Source organism: Hemibagrus wyckioides, linkage group LG21, assembly GCF_019097595.1.
Source record: "Hemibagrus wyckioides isolate EC202008001 linkage group LG21, SWU_Hwy_1.0, whole genome shotgun sequence".
In the NCBI taxonomy this organism is placed as follows: domain Eukaryota; kingdom Metazoa; phylum Chordata; class Actinopteri; order Siluriformes; family Bagridae; genus Hemibagrus; species Hemibagrus wyckioides.
Genome location: NC_080730.1, coordinates 17,577,769 through 17,600,532, shown reverse-complemented (window position 1 = coordinate 17,600,532; position 22,764 = coordinate 17,577,769). Strand labels below are relative to the sequence as shown.

General features: G+C 39.3%; 1 protein-coding gene and 1 long non-coding RNA gene across 2 annotated transcripts; one reads left to right on the top strand and one right to left on the bottom strand.

Annotated features, from left to right (window-relative positions):
• Positions 1–4,134: 4,134 nt before the first annotated feature.
• On the bottom strand, positions 4,135–17,924 carry nampt2 (nicotinamide phosphoribosyltransferase 2). The gene is made up of 11 exons (XM_058372993.1): positions 17,714–17,924; positions 14,693–14,828; positions 13,252–13,355; positions 13,015–13,143; positions 10,894–11,052; positions 8,438–8,568; positions 7,324–7,549; positions 6,697–6,816; positions 6,080–6,220; positions 5,866–5,991; positions 4,135–5,651 (listed from the first exon to the last, which is right to left on the bottom strand). The coding sequence occupies exons 1-11, from the start codon at positions 17,759–17,761 to the stop codon at positions 5,478–5,480; spliced, it is 1,494 nt and encodes a 497-aa protein (XP_058228976.1). The 5' UTR covers positions 17,762–17,924; the 3' UTR covers positions 4,135–5,477.
• Positions 17,112–19,465, top strand: LOC131342274 (uncharacterized). The gene is made up of 3 exons (XR_009203009.1): positions 17,112–17,520; positions 18,583–18,696; positions 18,808–19,465. It is a non-coding gene; the product is annotated as an uncharacterized LOC131342274 (long non-coding RNA).
• Positions 19,466–22,764: the final 3,299 nt, after the last annotated feature.

The following is a 22,764-nucleotide window of genomic DNA, read 5'->3' as shown; positions in this document are numbered from 1 at the left end:
AAACTTGTGACCTATTTGGACCTTGTAAAGTCCGTATTCTGGCCATTTGGACCGTATCCTGGATAAAAACCACTCAACTACTCAGTTTTCCCCCCAAAGGCAGCAACCATGTTTAACCAGACATGTGCTTTACTACGTCTGTGAAACAAACAAGCAAACAAACAAATAATTTTTGCAATTATCTTTTTTATTTTATTGTTTTGGTTTGGTAATCATTTCATTGTTAAACCAGGTAAGCTAAGAAGAGAGAAACTTTTAACAGCTCTAGTAATGTGGGTTAATTAGTTTTAATTAAGTCTTTGCTAAACACTATCAGGGAATTTTATTTTGGTTGGGAAACAAAATATTTTCATTTATTTATTTATTTTTTTTTAATTTTTAATTTTGTTTGTTTTCCTTTTGAAACGTTCACAGACTTTCTGGACTCATAAATTATTTATTTAATCCCCTCATTTTTCTTTAGCATATCTTGTTAGGCTAACGTCATGCTAGCTAGCCAAAACATTTAGCCGTTTCTATAATAGTGTGAGAGAAAATTCGGGAAATTGTTGCCTTTGCATTTTGAGCAACGTTAAAAAAAAAAAGAGAGAGAGAAAGCTTTTTTGTTGCTAATATGATAAAAAGAAATAAAAAAAAAAAAGTCACAATATGCATATTGTAACTCTGCTAGTTATGAGTAAGTTAAAGCTAGCTGTATTAGTAGTAGTAAAATTATTAGCAGTATTAATAATCTATCCATTAATTTTCTGTTCTGTTTATCCTGCACAAAGGTTGCAGGGAACCTGGAGTCTGTCCCAGGAGACAAGGTAAGGGACACCCTGGACGGGGTGCCAACCCATCGCAGGACACACACACACACACACACACACTCACTACAGACAATTTCAAGATGCCAGTTATCCTACAACGCATGTCTTTGGCCTGGGAGAGGAAACTAGAGTATCTAGGACACTAGAGCGCCACAATATCAGATAGAAGTAAATAACCCAAAAGTTATGTAACATGTTTTAAATATTGCCACTGAAGGTATCGTTAAGCTTCTAATATTTTTTAACTAATGACATTTTTTTCATCAGTATTTTGTCCTTCATGTTCTTGCTTTCTATACTAAAAAAATAAAATAAATAAATAAATAAATAAATAAATAAAGTAAAAAAATACAACACTGTGCTTTCTTAAAAAAGTTAACTTTTTATCTATCTATCTATCTATCTATCTATCTATCTATCTATCTATCTATCTATCTATCTATCTATCTATCTATCTATCTATCTATCTATCTATCTGTCTGTCTCCACTGTAAGGAAAAAGGGCCTTCAACTATTAGCTTTCATTCACTTTCCTTGATTAAATATGCTGCAGTCTTTCATTACCAATTCTCAGATGAGCATTATGCATTTTCATCAAATGGCTAGAACCCCAAAAAACTAAATCCAAATTAGCTGTGAACATGAAAAAAACCAAAGAAGGAAAATAAATAAATAAGTAAGTAAAATAAAAGCAGTTGTGCCTGTCAGACTACATTTTGGGTAAAAAGAGAAATTGTGCAACTGATTTTTTTTGCCAGTTTATCCTTTTAAGTTCTTGGCTACAGCTAAACCGGCGCAAACACTAACACAAAGTTATGTTGAAATCCAGAAATAATCCTCTGGAGAGTTAACCCTTTCGATTGCTTGACTTCTCAAAGTCTACAGTGTATCTGTAAAATCTGCATGTGAATTTGTTTGGAGGACGAGGTGTTTAAAAATCCCAGCGGTTTCGGTTTCTATCTGCACAACACACCTGATTACCATTAGATAATCACTGTGAGCTTTGGAACTTGGCTGGAAAAATGCAAAAGAGCACAAAACAGTAAGCGTATCTGTCCGCTATCAGATAATGTTGGCCCAAAGCCTTTAATCTGGGCGGCGGTTAAACAGGACCCCGACTCGGTGTAAGGTCAGATGCAATCCGTGTCCTGTCATGTTCCATTCCCGGCGAGAAATTCCCAGAGGCCTGGCTGTATGAGCGCTTCATTCCAGCTATGGCAGAAATGTGGTCCACGTGCTGGCTGAAAGGCCGTGCCTCTATTTATAGCTGATCAGGACACACCTAGTGACGCCTAGGCAGAGTCTCTCTGAATGAGTGATACTTTATTTTTAAGCTTATGTGAATCTTTTATCATCTTTTATTCTGAATGCCTTGTGGGAAAAACTCATATCATGTAGTATGATTTTTTTTTAATGGAAAAACTTTTTTTTTTTTTTACTCACACATTCATGAGTGATGGCTATTCATTTAGCTGACCTTTGACCTTCCCAAAAGTTATATGTAAATGCTTTATAAGTGTCATGCATACAGAATAGACTCCCACTGTAGTGTCAGAAAATCAGTCAGTACACTGACATGTAGGCTTTGTAAATAGTTTCTACTTATAAAGTAGGTTTATATTCTTCATTGATGATCACAAAAAGGTTTTATTACGTTATAACTCGTAACATCACAGTCACAAATACTCGTTCCTTAATGATTACTAATGGTTAAAGTGATTTATTTTAAGATTACATAATATAGGGGTGGTAGTAGCTCAAGTGGTTAAGGCTCTGGGTCACTGACCGGAAGATCGGGGTTCAAGCCCCAGCACAGCCAAGCTGCCACTGCTGGAGCCCTTGAGCAAGGCCCTTAACCCACTCTGCTCCAGGGGCGCTGTATCGTGGCTGACCCTGCGCTCTGACCCCAACCTCCAAGGATGGGATATGTGAAGAAAGAATTTCACTGTGCAGTAATGTATATGTGACAAATAAAGGCCTTATTGACCTTTGTCTTTATTTTGGAAGTAAAGTCAGTTACTGTAACTTTGTACTATAGGTATGTCACATGACTTGAAGGGTTCATGTAGGATTCTGACAGCCTTACGAACATTGCCGTTAAGTAAATTAAAGCAAATGACGGGTCAATAAACAGGAAACAGATGAGTGGAAACTGAAGGCATTTATTATCATCATTATTATTATTATTATTATTATTATTATTTTCCTCGTACTGAATATCACGTTTGTAAAAACATAAAATGAACAAAAAAAAAAAAAGTGAGAAAAAGGGTTAAAAGCTGAAAACATTGCTGCTACGATTTCAAAAAGTATTTACACAACAGCATCATACACATCATTTTAGTGTAATTAGCATCGTTTTAGATTACTACACAGCATTACTGTGGCATAGAAAAAAGAGAGAGAGAGAGAGGTAGGGTCAATATCTGCTTCATATGCGATGTTCAGAATCGATTAGGAAGATGCGCCGTTTCCACCGAACTGACAAGACACACGCGGACACGCAGACAGGGACGAAAGGTTTGAACTGTAAAAAGATTGACAAGACGTAGGAAAAAAAACAAAACAAACACAAAGCACAGATCAGTCACTCACGTGAGACAAGGAGAGACGTTAGAGAGAGACAGAGTGAGAGACGGAGAGTGCAAAGAAAGAGCACCAGAGTCCGAGTGGGTGTTAAGGCAGTGTGAGCAACTCAGCGCCTCCATAATCACTCAGCTTTACGTCTTGGGAAATGGAAACACACACACACACACACACAGACACAGACACACACACACAGACAGACACAAAGTCTGTTTCTCTGATTTAGTGTAAGGAAGAGTTCAGTAACACTTTTTATTAGGCCACACACAATAAATAAACAGAGAACATGTTCATAACACATCCTAACGCATTCATAAGGCGTTATAGACAGTGTTTAAAAGCAGCTCTTTATGAAAATGCATTACAGTGCTCCTCATGCACTATGAACCGTTAAAATGACATGTGATACATAGTGTGAAAAAATAACTCCTTATATGTCAGTAACTAACTGCTGTAGCGATTTAATATTTAGTGTTTTAACTCTATCAGTAATTATAATCGCATTGTGAAAAAGATGTAACTCACTGAGACAAGGAATCAAGTATAATATAATATAATATAATATAATATAATATAATATAATATAATATAATATAATATAATATAATATAATATAATATAATATAATATAATATAATATAATATAAGTCTGTTAATATTAAAGAAGTCTTTAGCTGCAATGCCAGAAAAAAAATAAATAAATAAAAAATAAATTAATAAAGAAAATATCCTTTGTGGAGAGTTCTAACAAAAAAAACAAATCAACAAAAAAATAAATGGAAAAAATGTATAAAATAAAAAAAGAAGAAAGATGTCCTTAGTGGTGAGTACTAAAAGAAATGGGCAAAAATTGAATAAAAAAAAAAGAAAAAGAAAAAAAAAAAAGTTCTTTGTGGTGTCAAAAAAAATGGACAAAAAATTTGTGGTGAGCTTCAAAAAAAAAAAGATAAAAATTATATTTAAAAAAAAAAAAAAAGAAAAGACACTGTGCATGTGCATTTTCATAAACACTAAATAGAAAGCCTTATGAATGCGTCATAACTGTTTAAAAAGGACATATGTGGCCTTATAGAAATAATTATGCAGCATTAATCCGCCGAAATGGCGAGCGCAGCCATGTTTGATGCTTAGCAACCCCCAATTAACAAGTGATCCAGAGACAGTTGGATTCGTCACCTTGAGTTGCTAGTTCAAGAATGATCATTCAACAAACCCCGACGAAGAACAAAATCAGATTCTAAACGACGCAAATGTGCGGCTATCTGCGTATCCGAAATGCATATTGTATGCATTTCGTATCGCTCCTATCACAGGTGCATAGGCTGTATTGTCTTTATTATTAGTTTTTAAAAAATCTGCATAAAGGAAACTGTTTACGACCCGGAGTTTACGACCTCAGTTTCTTTCATTTCATCACTAAACTTCAACAGAACCATGTGAAAATCTGAGGAAACAAAAAAAAAAAGCCCTGCCGATAATACACTAATGGTGCATCTTTTATATGCACCACAGTGATATTTGGCATTTGGTGAAGAATAGACAGTGGTGGAAAAAGCAGATATGGAATACTAGGTTTTTTTAAATGACAGAACTATTTGATTAACTGGATCTATTTACACTACACGAGCACTTCCTGTGTTTGGAAAAAAAAAAAAAGGAAAAAAAAAAAACAATTAACGATTTAATTTAGTGCTAATTTTCGCCGGCGGAAGGATTTAAGTTGAGAGGTCGATTTTTTTTTTCCACCACTGCACACACACAACACTCCAATGTGAATACATACTGATGTTCAGAGGTTTTGGTAGATTTCAGCGATTCCAAAACAGATGTGGAAAAAAAAAAACACCCTGATTTAACACTGCTGATCTAAAAAACAAAACAAAAAAATAAATCGAACGTCCCTGTGATCCGTCACTCCACACCAGATGAACCTCGTCTGCGCTGGCTGAAGGGACGCTGAAGGCGTGTCGGGAATGGGAAAAGGAATGGGGGTGGAGCGTGAGGTGGGGGGAGGGTGGATGGAGTCTGACAGGAAGGAAGGAGGGGATGGATTGGTCCATTGGTGAGAGGGCGGTGTCGTGATTAGTGCAAGCCGTTCATGATGTGTTCCTGGTGGATGTCCAGCGTAGTGCTGTGGTCGTGGTTGTGCTGCGCCGGGCTCAGCTCCTCCTCCCAGAGCCGAGCGTTCTTCCGGATCTCGTCCAGAGAGTACTCCTTAAGGATGGTCCCGTTCTCGAATACTGTCACAAGCATGTCCTGAGCAACACACACACACACACACACACATTTGTAAGTGTTTGACTGTGTGTTAAAATGATAACCATCTACCGTATTGGGGAGATATTGCCAGAAATTAAGCATCATTAATTACTTAATTAATTAGAAAATGCTCCATATTTCTGTATTTGCGATCTAATATCAGTATACGATTTATATCTACATTTATATTTGCTTGAATTTTTCTTCTCACCTCCTCTGGTTTGCCTGCCCCCTGCTCCACCGTCTCTATGAACCCGTCTGAGTTTCTCCTCAGTGACAGACGACCGCGCTTCGATCCTTTAGACGGGTCGGTCACTGGCTGCTTATACACGTCCATCTACACGCGCACAAAAACACAAGGCGTAAGACTTATGCATGACCTCTCGCATGTAGAAAAAAAATGAAAACATAAAACGGTATCTCACCCCCTTGCCACTGCTCTCCACGTAACTGCATTTAAAGGCACAGTTGAGCGTGTCTCTGTTGATCTTCTGCAGCAGGGCGCTTCCACAGCCGAAGAACACGTTCTCCGCGCTCCAGCCCTCGTCGTTGAGCTTCTTTAGGATCTGGGAAGAGCAACGCAAAGCTTGTTGTCATGCTTCTAAGCTCATATGATTTACAGACAAGGTTTATGGTTAATACTGAAGAAGAAGAAGAGTTATTGCATCACAGAATGTAACATCACCAATCAGGGGCCAGTATGCAAATGCAGCCCGATCAACAGCGGTTTACCACAGAAATGGGGCATTTCCAATTTACATATACACAGACATCTGTATTTCCTAACATCTGGAGTAGTATGACAGCAATTTAGTGAAAATAAGCTTATGCATATTATGCAAATTTAATGTGAGCAGAGCTTTATGGTCCCTGGGGCTTTTTTTTTTTTGTTTAAGAGATCCCCTTCCAAAATCCCCACAGTTTTGGTTGTGGGACAAACAATTCATGAGATATAAAGCAGTGTAAAAGCCTGCACTATAGCGCCACCAGTAGACCCATCTTTCCCGAACAGCGAGAAAAGTTCTGATCATGATTATTTTACCTTGTCGACTGAGCACAGATCGATCCCGTCTCCCTGAATGATGCGCACGTATGATGGAAGCACTTTATAGCCTACAGAGTTCAGAGAACAGCTAAAACACTCCTCTAAAATCCGTATCACCTGTGGAGAGAGAGGGGGGGGGGTTATTATACACATAGAGCTAAAAAAAAACTGTTCTTCAGGTTTCTAGATCAGAACTAATAAACACAAGGCTGGGAAATTAATAGAGTACAGTATGTAATCTTTCTCTCCTTCCTTTCTTCCTTCCCTTTTCCTTCCTTCTTTGGTTTCTCATGCCTTTCTATCTTTACAGTGGAACAGAACATTTCTCAGATAAAGACCCTAATGATGGCTGTGTACAGCAACCTAATATAAAATGACGCGCATTTTGAAATCCAGCATGAATCCCATGTCCTTCTAATGTCCTAATAATATTCTAATTGGAAGATCGGAGAAGAAAACAGCATAGACATGTTGCTGAGCGAGGCATGTTCAAATGGAAAGAGGAAGTAAATGCTACCGTCATGCTTGGACTATTTATTACTTTCACTCTTTCTATTACTTTCTCTGACTTTCTGGTTGCAGATGATGACCACTAGATCACGCTGAACTCTGGATGTCACCCACCTCCAGCAGCGTCTCTGTGGGGTCTCCCGAGTCAGGCCGGATGACCAGGGCGGAGTCTTCGCTGCGCTCCATCACCCGCTCCTTCAGCTTGTTCCCCCAGATGTGCCGGCAGGCCTTGAAGATGTCGTAGCTATCGCTAACCACCGCCACGGGGCCTGAGGGGAACTGCTCAAGCAGGTACTCATACGCCTCTTTCTCTCTGTTCCGACCCCAGGAAATGATGGTACTGCAAAACACACAGGGTTTAATTCACTGATCTAAAATGATAATAAAAAATGTCACAAAAATAGCACTTATTAAAATTTTTATTTTTGATAAAATTCATTGTGTTTGGAAATGCTCATGTTTAAATATCCGTGAAAAAATATTGTGGTAATGTACAATATAACTAATACTTTTTTTTAGTGTATTTGTGTGTTGATATTTTGTAGAATAAAACAAAATAAACAATAAAGAAACAAATAAACAAATTAACAAATAAACAATAAAGAAACAAAATGCCTTCTAGTAACAATTATATTTAATTACAAATTATAATTATAAATATAGCATTTAACCAGTTTACTATTAATTTAAAATCTAAATATATTATTTCATTTTATTTTTTTTTTATTTTTATAAATTTCTCTCTCTTTTTTTTAATTTATTTACCTTAATGAACAAATATTTTAAGCTAGGAAAAAAAAACAATTTTTTTGTTTGTTTATTGATTTAAACAATATTCTGCTGGCTGTTTTCTTGAGTAACTTGTGTTCAGGCTCCAACTTCCCTGCCAAACTGAGCATCTGTGGTTAGACACGATCACATGAGCAGGGTTGAGTTTCGGTGCAACTTAAAAGAAACAAAGAGGCTGACTGAGCCAGTCGTCTAATGACTCTGACTTTGGTAATTGTGCGAATCTGTGCAAATGAGTTACTTGGGAGATGAGTCAGTGGCAGATGTTCTCCTTAAGAGCTTTAGATAAGCAGAAGGCAAGAAAGAAACGTGCAACAAGAACATCAGGGAAATGGACAGAATGTTCATAGTCAGATCTGGGGTTTTTGTTTGAAACAGCAGAGTGATTGTGTGTGTGTGTGTGTGTGTGTGTGTGTGTGTGTGCGTGCGTGCGTGTCACCTGTGCTCAGCAGCAGGTATGGAGTAACCAGCCATGGGGCAGTTGTAGTAGCGCTGAGCCATGAGGATTCCAGCCACTGTATCCGTGCTGGAAAAGTTCACCAAGTGAGCGGCTCCGCCCAGCGCTGCCGACTGCACGTGTGTGAAAGAGATGGAAGAGGTGAGCTGTGTGTGTGTGTGTGTGTGTGTGTGTGGAGGCAGCAATATGAATAAAAGCAATACTCCCAAGTTTTTAAAACCTGTTCTTCTCCCCATGCATTCTCACCATAATTACTGCTCATTAATTAGTTGTACACAGTAATGATTTTCAGTCCCTGTGATATATTTCGGTTGTTATTAAAGTCCTATATCAGAAACAGATAAGTTTCTAGTACTGAAGACGATTTCCCAGGTGCATTGTTCATTATAGTTATTTTTAATGCTGAATTCTTCTACCTATGTTCCCTGGGCTGCAAACCTTACAGCTTATTTTGTGTAGCATCACGACATCCTATTGCAGTGCCCACTTTCTGTGGGCTCGGTGTAAAGCCAGAACTTAGAAAAGAAATATAATTTTGTCGTGTTTGAATCAGGGAACACTTGAATGAAACTTATATATAGTGGAGGAAATAAGTTTTCAACACGCCAACGTTTTCATTATTATTATTAATAATAAAAATCACAGTTCCAGTGTAGCAGTTCACTTGACATTTTCCCAGATCTTATTTTACCCATAATATTACAAGTTATATTTATTTAAGTGGAATAAGACTGAACACACAAAAAAAGAGCAGTACACCGAGTCAAGGCATCCAAACATCTCATGATGGGGATAGGCAAAGAGCTCCCCAAAGCCTTCGCAACAAGATTCGCACTGGACGGATTTCACGACTCCGAAATGCCCCTTCTAGCACCATTGGGGCCATTATCCACAAGTGGAAGGAACATCGCTCCACTAGCCACGCTCAGGAGCTCCTCGCACAGCATGTTGAAGCTCTTTTGAAGTTTCCTACGCAACACTTAGAAAATCCTGTGAATTCCTGGAGAGAGCGAGCACAGAGGCCGTGGCGGTGGAGTGCACTGTCTACTGTTTTCTGTGTGTTAACTCTACCTGCTGCCTTCATGTGAAATCAGCTGCTGTCGTGCCTTACCTTTTTTGTATTGCTTTTTCCTCAGTTTGTTCAATACTTTTTTTTCCCAGTCTCATTCCACTTTATTAAATAGAACATTTATGGATTATTATTGGCAATAACGGTAATATTTTGATTTATCTATATAGATTTCTTAAGTTAATACCAATCATTGGTCAACGTTTCATGTGAATTGCATTCTGAACTGTGTTTAATAAAAAAAAGAATAAATAAATAAATAAATAAACAAAAACAAACCTGATGAATGCTATTATTTATTTATATATATATATATATATATATATATTTTTTTTCCCCTAATTTTGCTTTACTCTTTCCAGTTTGTCAGTAACATGTCGGCTGTGTTTAGCTGCCACAATGTTAAAGAACTAGGAACTAACTTGTTTCACGGCCAAACATAACTATAAACTGAAAAATGTGTCGTTCTTTAGTGAATAAAAACAAACTGAATAGTCATTGTACTTATATTACTGTATAATGGATTGTGTGTGTCCTCTCTCTCTCTTTTTAAATAGATAAATGTCAGGTCTGTAAAGCATCGTACTGCACAATCACAGGCCCTGATATGAGATGTTCTGCTTTACACATGCAAACTAAGCATCATTGTGACAGTTGGGTCAGATAGGTTGCTAAACAGCTTTTCCTTTTTCCTCTTGCTCTTATCTCAGAGAGTGTGTCTCACTGCCTGTACACAGTTTCACTGATCCGAGCTTATCGACAGCTCTGGCTTAAAAAAGAGGAGATCAGTGCGCATCTGAACTCCCAGCAGCCCTTGCACACACCCTGGCACTGTGTTTATCACCTGAGACAGATGTCTACTGACTTTTCAAACACGTTACCTGTCTGTAGCCTTCAGTGCTTAATATTCAACCCAACTGTGTCTGATTTGATATTTTCCAAAAAGATTTTTTTATTATTAATCCAGTTTAAACCGCCTTGGTTCAAAGTACAAAATCATCATGGGTCATTACTTTTGCTCAGAATTGGAAACCAGCCAAGGGTATCAGACTTTTACCAGTCTGTCTCATGTCTTAAAACTGGCAGTATATTAACTCTATCAGTTTCTTACTGATGCCATTCTATTTATTACCTCCTCTAATGTGATGATTAATAGACTCTGGCCACAAAGTCACAAGTGTAAGCAAGAAAGTTTGTAGACTGACTCCAGAATGCACCATAACTCATCATGAGTAAAGAACTTCGGCACAAACTTGGTCATTTGTTAATTGCAAATGTCTGGGAGTTGATTAGGATATTTGTGCCCAGGCTATATAAAATGTATTGATCATTATAAGTGTAATCAACACACTGAGCCGCGGACTCTTACCTCCTGAGAGGAGACTCCTCGGTAGCCGAAATCATGCAGTTTGAACTCCAACCCTTCCAAACTTCCCGATGTTGCCTTCAGATGCTTGGCAAGGATCTTTTTGAACTCCCGGGAGATGGTTGCCACGGTGATGGGGTACCACATTTGGACCAGCATGGTCTGAGGGGACAAAGAGCGGACAGGGCACATGAGTCAGAATAGAGATGGAGATAGAGAGAGAGAGAGAGAGAGAGAGAGAGAGAGAGCGCTCTAAACTGAGTTTGATCAACTGCAATAATGGACATGTAGTGTGACAGAGAAAAAGTTAAAAGTCTGAGGAATTTCTGAAGGAAATAAGCTTATCTAATATCTAGGTAGAAATGTAGAATAAAAATATCTGTGTATGAAAGGGAGACAAACAGACAAACCACCTGCCTGGCCAACCAACCAATCAATCATCCAACCAACAGAGACAAACAGAGCGACAAACAGGCTACATTTCAACCATCTGACAGACAGAACCACAGACTGACAGATCAACAGACCAAACTGACCAACCATCTGACAGACAGAACCACAGACTGACAGATCAACAGACCAAACTGACCAACCATCTGACACAGAGTACAGACAGATACACAGACTGGCAAAGAGACTGACTAACATACCTATAGAGTAAATGACAGACAGATCAACTGACAGACTGAGTGAAAAACAGACAGGCAGACAGACAGACAGATGCACTATATTGCCTATATTAAAGTTTTGGGACAAGTCATTTCATTCAGTTGTTGTTTATCGGGGTTTTTGGGCTTGACCCCTTACTTCCAGTGAAAGGAACTCTTAATGCTTCAGCATACCAGGACATTTTGGACAATTTCATGCTGCCAACTTTGTGGGAACAGTTTGGGGATGACCCCTTCCTGTTCCAACACACCAGTGCATAAAACGAAACCTTCGCGAATATATGTTGACCAAAAGTCTAAACTACAAACAGACTGAGAAACAGACATTCAGACTGACTAACAGACGGTTCAACTGGCTTACAGAAGGACAAACACTTCAATAGATGAAATGATGCATCAACTGACAAAAGACTGACCAACAGACTGAGACAAATCAACATATACAGACTGGCTAATCGACTGATAGGCGGAGACACTGACACACTTATATTACATAATAATACATGGCTCCACCAACCAACTGAAAACTGAGTGATATACTGACAAACTGGCAGACCAACAGACTGATCAACTAACAGACTGAACTGACAGATGGATAAACACAAAAAGTTGACTGGCAGATTGTCTGACAGACAGACAGACAGACTAACTAACAGACAAACATCAAAAAATACAGACAGGCCAAATGCCAGACAGACTAATCTACAGACAGATATTTAGTCTTTTGCCTTTTCTTCATGTTTGGGTTGAAAACAGTGTAAAAAATCTACTGCACAAAATGCAGCTCATGGTTTTAGTATACAACATTTTAAAGGTAGTAACCTAAACCATATGGTCAAATCTGAGGTTATAGAACCTCCCTGTTCGGGTTCACTGGGTCATGAGTTCAACCTCAGTGACCCCTGTCCATTATAACCAAAGTCCTCTGTGCCTCAGCAGCAGCCAAGTATGTGCTGGAAAAGAAAAAATCCCGAGCCAGACTCAATGACTTGCACAATGGCACAGCAGGACTGTGATTATAACACGCCCAGAGCGTTAACCCTTTAGGGCAACGTTTTCTGCTGCTTAAGAAAATCCCCATCAGAACACTCAGAGCATGTTGTGTCGTGTCTTTGATATTGTTTCATCCTTTCTGGGTGATAAGTAAGTGTGATATGTAAAGTATAAATCAATCTGTAGTTTGTACGCAGTTTACCTACTACAACGTCTGATCAAAACTCTAATATAGCAAGACAGGCCACGCCCACAAGTCACAAAATAGGAAAAAAGGGGAATCTTAAGAATTACTAGGCTAAATATAGGCATGTGACTGAGAGAGCAGTTCAACTCAGCGATCACTGAGGCACTTTCTGTCCCGCCACACATGTTAAGGCTTAGACAATAATCTTTAACAATCCACTAGTTCTCAGTTTAAACATTATTCTCTACTTTATTTCTTAAAGAAAAGAAGAAATACCTCGATGTAATTGGTGAGCCAGTGGAAGTCGGGGTCTGTGTTCTCCACAGTGAACAGGACGTTTCCCCTGGGAATAATCTTCCCCTCAGGAACGGCTTTGATGCGGATCGGGAGACGGCCATCGTATCTCTGTCACACACACACACACAGACACACACAGACACGTAGACGAGACCGTTAGCACAAAGAAAGAACTGTGTGGAGAACCTGTGAAGGTGGAGCTGACTTAAATCCTACCTCCAGCAGTTTCCTCCAACCCTCTTCGTCAAACACGGACTGCTTGAAGTGCATCTGATAAAACACTTTCGCCTCCTGGATCTTCTCCTCTGTGACGACGCGGCCTGGGGCAAAAAATACACTCAGTTTATACACAATTTGCACAAAGTCAAGCTGGACTTAGACACTGATGCTGGGATTCTAAACAAGTCAGAGCATATGCTTTATACAGACTTACACCACAGTGCAACTGATTGGTGTTCATTAAATTTTAGCGTTTCTATAGTAACAGCTAATTCACAAGAGCTGGTACGGTGGACGCTCGGAGTAATCGAATGTGGTTTTTAGCCAAGATATGTTTACTTTATAGTCATGGAAGGATTCTCCAGTTCAAGAGCTTTGTAGCAAGCCATTTTCCAACACAGGAAAAGTCTCTCGGACTTTTGTGAAGAAGGTGTGAATTCTTTAAATTAAAATGTAACCGTAAAGCAATAAAACATGTAGTATAAGAGTAATAAAACAGGTTTTTGGCTGCTGGGTGAGGACACTAACACAACTTTCTGTTAGGATCCATCCCACAACCCCGCTCTGGGTTAGATTCCCACACCAGCATAAACTGTCTGAATTAGAACAGCGCTATGTGAAGTAGCCCGAGCGACCCGCTGCACTCCGGATGAACGGGTTCGAGCTGGAAAACACGGTTCGGGAAGGTCACACGGTCAGGCTTTGTCCCTTTCGTAAAGCCACATCAACTTTAAGCGGAAATAGCTGACGGTTACGTAACGCTGATTTGCATTGTTTGCCTTACACAAACAGTTACGAAATAGGGCTTTGTATTGTTTTGTTATCACAGCGAACCGAGTGATCATTCAAAAATTAAGACGCACTTTTACTAGAACAAGCAAATGCCTGTCTTTCTTAAGAACACATAATGGGTTTCATGCTGAACTGTTCGGATCGAGTCCTGCAGTTTGACCTTGTGTTTATTCAAGGCTCCTGTCAGTAAAGGACACATGCAGGACATCAAAGGTGCAGAGCAATGCAGGACATGTGACTGGGGTAAAGGCATGCAATGCTACAGGGCCGTCTTACTCTTCTAGATAAAGGACAGCCTAATCTCAGTCCTGGCACAAATGCCATGATACAAAAAAAGCAAAGACATGCAGAAATCATGCCGAGTTTGCAAAACTGTATGTTTATCAGAATAAACAAAAGCAAATATATCCGGCCCTGACACAGCTGGAAAAAACTAAGAGAAGAGGTACGTTGCTTTAAATATGAAGCTATAAATGTAAAAATAAGTCTAAAAACATTAGATCATGTGATTATTAAAACAAACAAATGTTTTTGGCTATTTTAATCAATTTCTTTACCCTCCGTTTTTGCCTACATGAGTCATGCGGACAAATTAAAAGAAATATTTGCACATCGGCTGTCTTTTTTTTAATTTTGGGATCCACACCTGCGATGTATTTCTTCAGGAGATACTGCAGGCCGAAAAACACCACTTCGTTGAACTGAGCTCCTTTCTTGCGCCGGCACTCGAAGTACGAATAGACTTTGTTGAGTTCTGGAGGATACTGCTTGTAGTGTGTGATCTGAAAACAAAGAGGAAGCAGAAGAACAGATGAAGGAACTAGAGATCATGTTCCACTCTGGTTGACGGCATGTCAAAGATGTCTTTTATGCCTTTCGTGCAATTACATTTAATACTTGAATGAACAACAATATTTTCAAGTTACACATAATGCTGTGGAATGTTCCAGTGTTTCATTCCTTCCTTTATATTATGAAGACAAAAAAAAGTTACTGTCACATATCTAGAAGCCTGCTGAGATTGGGGACTCTCTCTGTAAATAAATAAATAAATAAATAAATAAAAACAACCATAATAATAATAATAATAATAATAAATACGTTATTGTTGATAAAAACAGCAAAAATAATAAAAATAATAATTAAATAAAAATAAATAAATAAGTTACAATTAATAAAAACAACAACAATAATAATAATAACATGGATTCCTGGCATCTACTTGTGTTTCCTGTACACAAATGATGCATCACGAGGAGGAAATGTGAAATAGCTGCAAAAACACAAAGTACTCGTTGTGTCTCACATTAACACAAAATCTCTTTAACTCGAGCACGCGTCCAAATGGAACCGCAAACACACGCCAGGGCAAGATCCTGTTCCCTAGAATATTATCGTCATTAGCGTCTTTTATCCAGCACGCCAAAAAAAAAACAAAGAAAGGATAACCTACAACGTCTGACCTTTTTTGAACCGATTTTATTTGGAACGCTGTTATATAACTATTTTGAAGAGAGGAAAAGGCGAAGGCGTGATATGAAAGACAGATTCGAGGTAGTGTCAAGAGTGATGATATATCAGAATTAGGAAGCTGACTGCGTCTCATCCTGTGTAAGGAACGGAACATGTGATGTACTAATAGTGAAGTGGATTATTTTCCTAAAACTGCATGATGTGAATGGAGTGAGTGTTCTGTTCCTCTTACACTACATCCATCTTCCAACAATTAACCTACTTTTATAATTTATTCATTTATTAATCAGCATATTTTTTTTTATCCGTCTTAAGCTACGTCTCATGTTGTGGAACGTCCGTGAGTCAAGTCGTCTCCTTGCCATTTTTCTTCATATCTCCTGAAAATGTGCAGTCAGGATAGTGGACGGATTTACGGGAACAGGAAAGTAACATACTCCAGGTTCGATGAAAGTAAAACCAAAACCAAGCTGGACAGAATTAAGATACGTAGCAACATACACACACACACACACACACTAGCTTCCAAGATAAAGTTTTAGTTTTGCACTCATGTGTGTCACCTTGCTTTCTTTCCTCATATGGAATCCATCGGAAAGCAACTTTTGCATTACGCCCCCAGATTAAATATTCTGATTAAAAGAAACCTGAAATGAAAGCAGGAATCAACCCAAGACATGGAGCTGAACTCTATCACTGTGTGATTATCCAAGTGTGTGTGTGGTTGACATTTTAGCCTCTGTGGCTTTCAGATCTGGAAGAAAACATCCTTTGCCATTTGAAAGTGATTAGAGAAGGGGGTCGTCCAGCATCCTCCAATTACATCTGACCTTTCCTGGCATGTTTCCAGTCCAGGGCAGGGGCGGATAAACACCACGCAAATCCAGCGTTTGCATTATTAAAACCTAATATGATCCGTGCAGGGAGGAATTAAATGTTTCGAGAGATATCGTGTGACCTGAAATGCCATCAGATCGTAAACATTTGCTTTACCTTAAGTACACTAAGCCGTGTGCAATGATTAATGCACGTGACCATCATAACATGCATCTTATCATTTCAGTACGACCACACGCATATATATATATATATATATATATATATATATATATATATATATATATATATATATATATATAATCACTTTATAAAAGTTTCACTCTGATACCATACTACGTTTCTCCCTCAAAACTAGAAACTTTCAATATCGGATTCCTGCACAACCCAAGGCTGCGTGTCAAACCGCACGTCCCGCACTACACACTACCTTCCGTATAAACAGTACGGGCCCTGGGGTAACCATGGTAACTCACTGTTTTAGCGTAATACCTAGCGCGCCACAGTGTGATTTGGAACGCAGCCCACGGCGGACGCAGATTCGCGCTTTAATTTCAGTTTCGTTTCTTCGGTTTTCAAGTCTCTTGACTTGCACTGCGGTCAGTCTGATGACTAAAGACTTTAAAGCGATATTGACAGTAACAGTAACATATACAACGAGCATAAAAAAACCCCCTACCCTAAAAAAACTCGACGCAAATCAATCCGTTGTACAGACTCTACATGTGCGTATATCTGGTTTTACGGTAAACACCGTCTATTAGCGTTAATACTAAATCGTCTGTTTTGTGTAATTTTTGAAAATGATAAATCTGTTTGTCATCGTGTAATATTTCTGTAGTCAACTACATTGTCCTGTAGTTTTAAAAAGGCGAAACGAACAAAATGAATGCGAGTGATATGGAAACCTCACTAGTGTTTATATTTTTATTCACGAGACGCTTGGCGGTTACCGTAAAACTCTGCATAGAGTCGCGCACACTTGTATAAACGCTAGATGAAGCTAAAGCTAAAGCGGGCCATTTAAAAGGAAAGGAGCTCGCATCCTGGCAGCCGTGAAAATACGAGCAATAAGAAACATTTTGAGTCTGTTTTATCATGACAAGCGTTAGGTCATGCTATTGTTTTTTGTAATCAACGCACTCAAGACTCTCTCAAATAGAGGTACGACCATGAAAAATGACAAGCAAGGGCGGGCAGGAGACACAGGATAGCTTAGCTGGCTAGCTAACAAGAGAAACATTACTGTGAATGCAGCTATGACTCTATAAGCCACTTAGTTTTTCTGGTTGAAATAAATCATGGAAATTCTAATGAACTTGCTAAAGAAGAAATAACACTTCTACGCAAAGCTTACCTTGTATGAATCCGTCGCGAGTAAAAAATTATAATCCGGGTCTGCCATAGCTGAACTGCTGTTATATGTTCAGGGGGGAAAACAATAAATAAAATATGCTCGTCGTTCTTTACGGCGCAGCTTGACACTGAGTTAAAATTACACCGCACTAACGCGTGAAAGAAGATGCCCCCCACGTTTACCCGCCGTGTCTGTGCGTGCGTCTGTGAAAATCATCACGTTCAGAGACAAGGGGACCCAGAGGAGGCGGAGCCACTTCGACGTTTTTAGTGGAACGTCGCTCGTTAACGCGACACGGGGGCGTGGCGACGAGCCTACTATACACATGGGGGAGGGGAAAGGGGCTGTGTAGGAGTTGCGCAAAAAAAGGGGGGTGTGTCCTGTTCTCGCAGCGCCGGTTTGCTGAGAGTGACGCCAAGGTGACGATGGACTGTGAAAGAAGAGTTTCATTTTCCGTGAAAAGAAGGCCGAAACTCTGGACTCAGGAGCAAAGTCCCGTTTTGTTTTTACTTTAGGAAACCGATCAGAAAGTAAAAAAAATAGAAAAAGAAAAGAAGATTTAGTATTTGTTTTGGTTAATGATTTATTTATAGCGAACACATAGGTTTCTTTCCAACTTTAGGGAAGAGGAGAAAGGGACAGAGAGACACTTTTTACCTAATATAAGCATTTAATATTCCTTTTGACTATAAATTATAAATGTGTTGTGAATGATTGTTGACAGTACGGTAAAGGATGACCAGACCTAAAGTGCGTTAGTATTTGTAATAAGGGGTCCAAGCATTGTATCCCTCTATATGTGGACATGGTCAGATTGTTCATCCTGTCCTGAAGAACACTTACCCTTCTCTTTTTTCCTAAACTCCCAGTGTGAAACTGAAACATCTGACCGTCGTTATCACTAAATCACCTACTATCCCTGCTCCGCTGATGAGCCCTGCTTGAAAAATCCTCTTGCCATCTAAACCAGCACTTCCAGACAGGTGCACCATATGACACAATTAAGCACCTAGCATCCTACACTGTGTAGTACAAAATGCTGAGCGATCGTGCTTACGCTGTGGCAGATATTTACTGTATATATTGCTTTCCAGGAAAGTTCTCCTGACAGACCATATTTTATCATCTGGTCCTGATGGAAGTGGTTTCTTCCAGGATGATTCCGCCCCCTTCCACAGGACACAAGGAATCGCCGAACGATTTGAGGAGGAGGACAAAAAATGAGCTACGCTTTAGCTTTCACAGTCACAAGACCTCAATCCAATCAAACACCTCTGGGTGATGTGTACTGCTGTTATAGAAAATTTATCAACACTTTCTGACTTTCTGACTGATCAGAAACTTTTTTCTATGAATAACCAGTCTCTCAAAGGTGATTTGAGGCCAGAGTGGAGGTGGCAAATGGGGTAGTAGTTGGCATCCATGGGGCTATGTCAGCAATGTAATTATGTAGAATTTTTATTCACGTATTTATCTATTTTGTATTCACATAAGACTAGAAGCCTTGACTAATGGTGCATGCCCAAATTGCATACTTTTGCTCTATACTGTGCCATTGTGTAATATGAATTGTGTGAGTCATGTATTCACTCTAAAAATTCCAACAAGATGATGCACTTATTCAACAAGGAAAAAAAATGAAGTGTGGAATGTTCATGAACATTGAGTGGAGTACTTCATGAACTCAACACTCCCAGCTTTGCGTCATGAAGGGCAGGGCTACCCAGGTTCTGGTGATGGATGGGAATAAAATCTGTCTGTAGACACAAAATTCACCGCAAAGCTAGCTACATTTCCATAAACTGGTATACGAACTGTACTTGTGATTTGACTAATTTTTCAAAAATGCCTACAGTAGACACAAGAGTACACAGTGCATATTGTAAGTGCATAGTCATTTGCAACACGCCTTGGATATTCTTTCACTTTAGTTTTGAGCTTTGCCATATTGCCTTTTAGAGATATGGTATGGCTTTACCACACAAGGAAGATAAGACGCATGTGATAGTGAGTCACTTCATACATCTAAACCAGTTTCAATTCAATTCTATTACATTTTATTTGTATAGCACTTTACTAATGGATATTAATAGACTAACACAAATGGACTCAAAGCAGCTTTACAGATATATAGAAATTTAGATTGAATCTCTGTATTCTATAGACCTTTCAAACACCAGACGAGGAAGTCCAGAGTCCAGTCTGTTTGCTGATTTACCTTTGTAGAGAACATTTGTTATTACTCACCACTTTCACTTTTGATTCTGGCTCTGCTTTATGGTTTGATAACTTTGACAACAACAAAACCGAAATGTTGAATTCATACCTCTAGGATAATTGATAAGGTTTGTATTATTCAAGTTACTTTCATTAGTGAGCTGCTTGTTCGAAACAAAGAACAGAGTGCTATGCAAACCTTCTTGTGAAACAGGATGTTTCTGACAGCAAAGTGTTTCCAGGAAACATGAAACTACCACTGCACCTCATTCACTTTTGATTCAGCAGTCACATACGGTCGTGCCTTTTAAAGGCTGCTGCTCTGCTCACAGGTTCACCAATCCACCACTGTTTGACCCTCGAACAGGAACCTTTAATCTTCCACTCTAGAGACCCTGACACTGTGTACAGGCAAACCTAATGTAATTTAATTGCTGAGGTGCCACCAGTAGAATTACCTCCTCACAGGTCCTGACTCCCCCGGTTCTTGCTCAGCTTACTATCTGTTCTGCTAGTAGGTGATTGATTCTTCTTGGAATCCTTTGTAAAGGGAAACTTTGTTAAAAAGTTCTAAAGTGGGCATTAAGCATTTCTCTAAGAATTACAAAACAAGGAACTCTTAAGGGTTCGGCAACAAGAGAACGTACACTATATTGCCAAATCATTGAATTCAAGTGTTCTTTTTCAGGGGTTGGACTCGGCCCCTTTGTTTCAGTGAAAGGAACTCCGAATGCTTCAACATAACAAGATGTTTTGGACAATTTCATGCTCCCAGCTTTGTGGGAACAGTTTGGGGATGACCCCTTCCTGTTCCAACATGACTGCACACCAGTGCACAAAGCAAGGTCCATAAAGAGGTACTTGACTGGCCTGCACAGAGTCCTGATCTCGACAGAACCTTTGGGATGAATTAGAGTGGAGACTGTGAGCCAGGTCAAAACTGGGATGTCTGCCTTTACATCCACATGAATGTAATATGGAGTTGTCCCGCCCTTTGCAGCTATAACAGCTTCACCTCTTCTAGGAAGGCTTTCCACAAGGTTTTGGAGTGTGTTAATGGGAATTTTTGACCATTCCTCTAGAAGTGCATTTGTGAGGTCAGGCACTGATGTTGGACGAGAAGGACTGGCTCGCAGTCTCCACTCTAATTCATCCCAAAGGTTTTGAGGTCAGGCCAAGTTCCTCCACACCAAACTCACTTGTCCATGTCTTTATGGACCTTGTTTTGTACAGTGGTGTGCAGTCATGTTGGAACAGGAAGGGGTCATCCCCAAACTGTTCCCACAAAATGGGAGCATCAAATTGTCCAAAATGTCTGGGTATGCTGAAGCATTAAGAGTTCCTCTAACTGGAACTAAAGGGCTGTGTTCTGCTTGAAATCTAAAATCACATAGGGAAACATTCAGGTGTACACTTTAAGAATAATGTTTACATTTACAGATGTCCGTATCTCTATTGAGCGATGCACAAAAGTCTGTGGCGGGCCGTGCATTTCACACCTAGGCCTTCACTGGCCTTCACCAAATCGATTTCTTCTCTGTCATCCTCTGACTACTCCAATTATCCAAACAAAGGACGGGAAATTGCTGACGTAATCGTATGCCTGCTAGATGGCCCCAGTGACGCCAACTCGAAATCTGATTGGTTAAGGTAACAATTTCATTGCCACTTATTTTAAGCTACGGGCGCCTGCACTTTTGTTTCTGAAGGCCTTATGGCAGATTTCTTTCAACCCTGATGTCAGCCACTGGCTGAAATATGATTGGATAAATACTCTTATCATAAATATTTACTACTGGAAGCAGCACAACCAAGAGAAAAGCTATGAAATGTAGAGAATAGACTATTGGGAATAGTTTTACACACATTCATGGAAAAATATATTAAATACAGGGTGGGGCGCAAAAACTTCCTTTTTTTGAAGGCGAATGAAAGAAAAATTGTGGCTGATAAACAAAATTAATGTTTTGATAATGAAAGAACATAATTTCAAAGTTCAAATTATGCTGTTTTAAACAAAATATCTTGAAGGTGGTGGCCTCCGTTCTCTATGCACTGATGCAACCGATTTCTGACGTTTCCCTCTACACGGTGAGGGCAATGTTCCCCGGACAGCTCATCTCGATTAGCTCACCCGATCTAACACCCTGTGATTTCTTTTATGGGGATGCCTCAAGGCAGAGGTTTTTAAACATCGCCCCACAAACCTGCTTCAGCTGAAGAATGTTACTCGGCAAGAAATAGCCCGAATTCCGGTGGACATGTTGGAACGTGTAGAGGGAAACGTCAGAAATCGGTTGCATCAGTGCATAGAGAACGGTGACCACCACCGTCAAGATATTTTGTTTAAAACAGCTTAATTTGAAATTTGACATTATGTTCTTTCATTATCAAAAAATAAATTTTAGTTCATCAGCAACAATTTTTCTTTCATTTGCCTTCAAAAAAGGGAAGTTTTTGCGCCCCACCCTGTATATTAAAATGCAAGTCAGTGATTCATGTCACTGCTGTTTAGGGCCAGCAGAGAAGGCCTTGCTGGCCCTGACGGCTCACCACTGACAAAAGTGCTTTGATGTCTCTACTAATGAATACATTAATACTAGTTCACTAGGTCACAGACTAAGGATATTGTGAGTCCATATTTCTGTTGGGAGGAAATATAGCACATAGACAAACAAACGGAAAACAATAAGTTTAAGTAATTAGTTTAAGGACGTAGGACTTCACCCGTCATTTGAAGACAGCTAGTGACTCAGATGTTCGGACATCTAGGGGAAGTTCATTTCACCACTTAGGTGCTAGATCTTGAGAGAGCCTTGATGCTTTTCAACCTT

Excerpts from the sequence above, each read along its gene's own strand:
- nampt2 (XM_058372993.1), bottom strand. The coding sequence starts at position 17,761 with ATGGCAGACCCGGATTATAATTTTTTACTCGCGACGGATTCATACAAG. Across the intron at positions 13,356-14,692 it reads CCTGAAGAAATACATCGCAG|GCCGCGTCGTCACAGAGGAG; the intron begins GTGTGGATCCCA and ends TTTTTGCCCCAG. Across the intron at positions 7,550-8,437 it reads ATACCTGCTGCTGAGCACAG|TACCATCATTTCCTGGGGTC; the intron begins GTGACACGCACG and ends TGTGTTTTGCAG.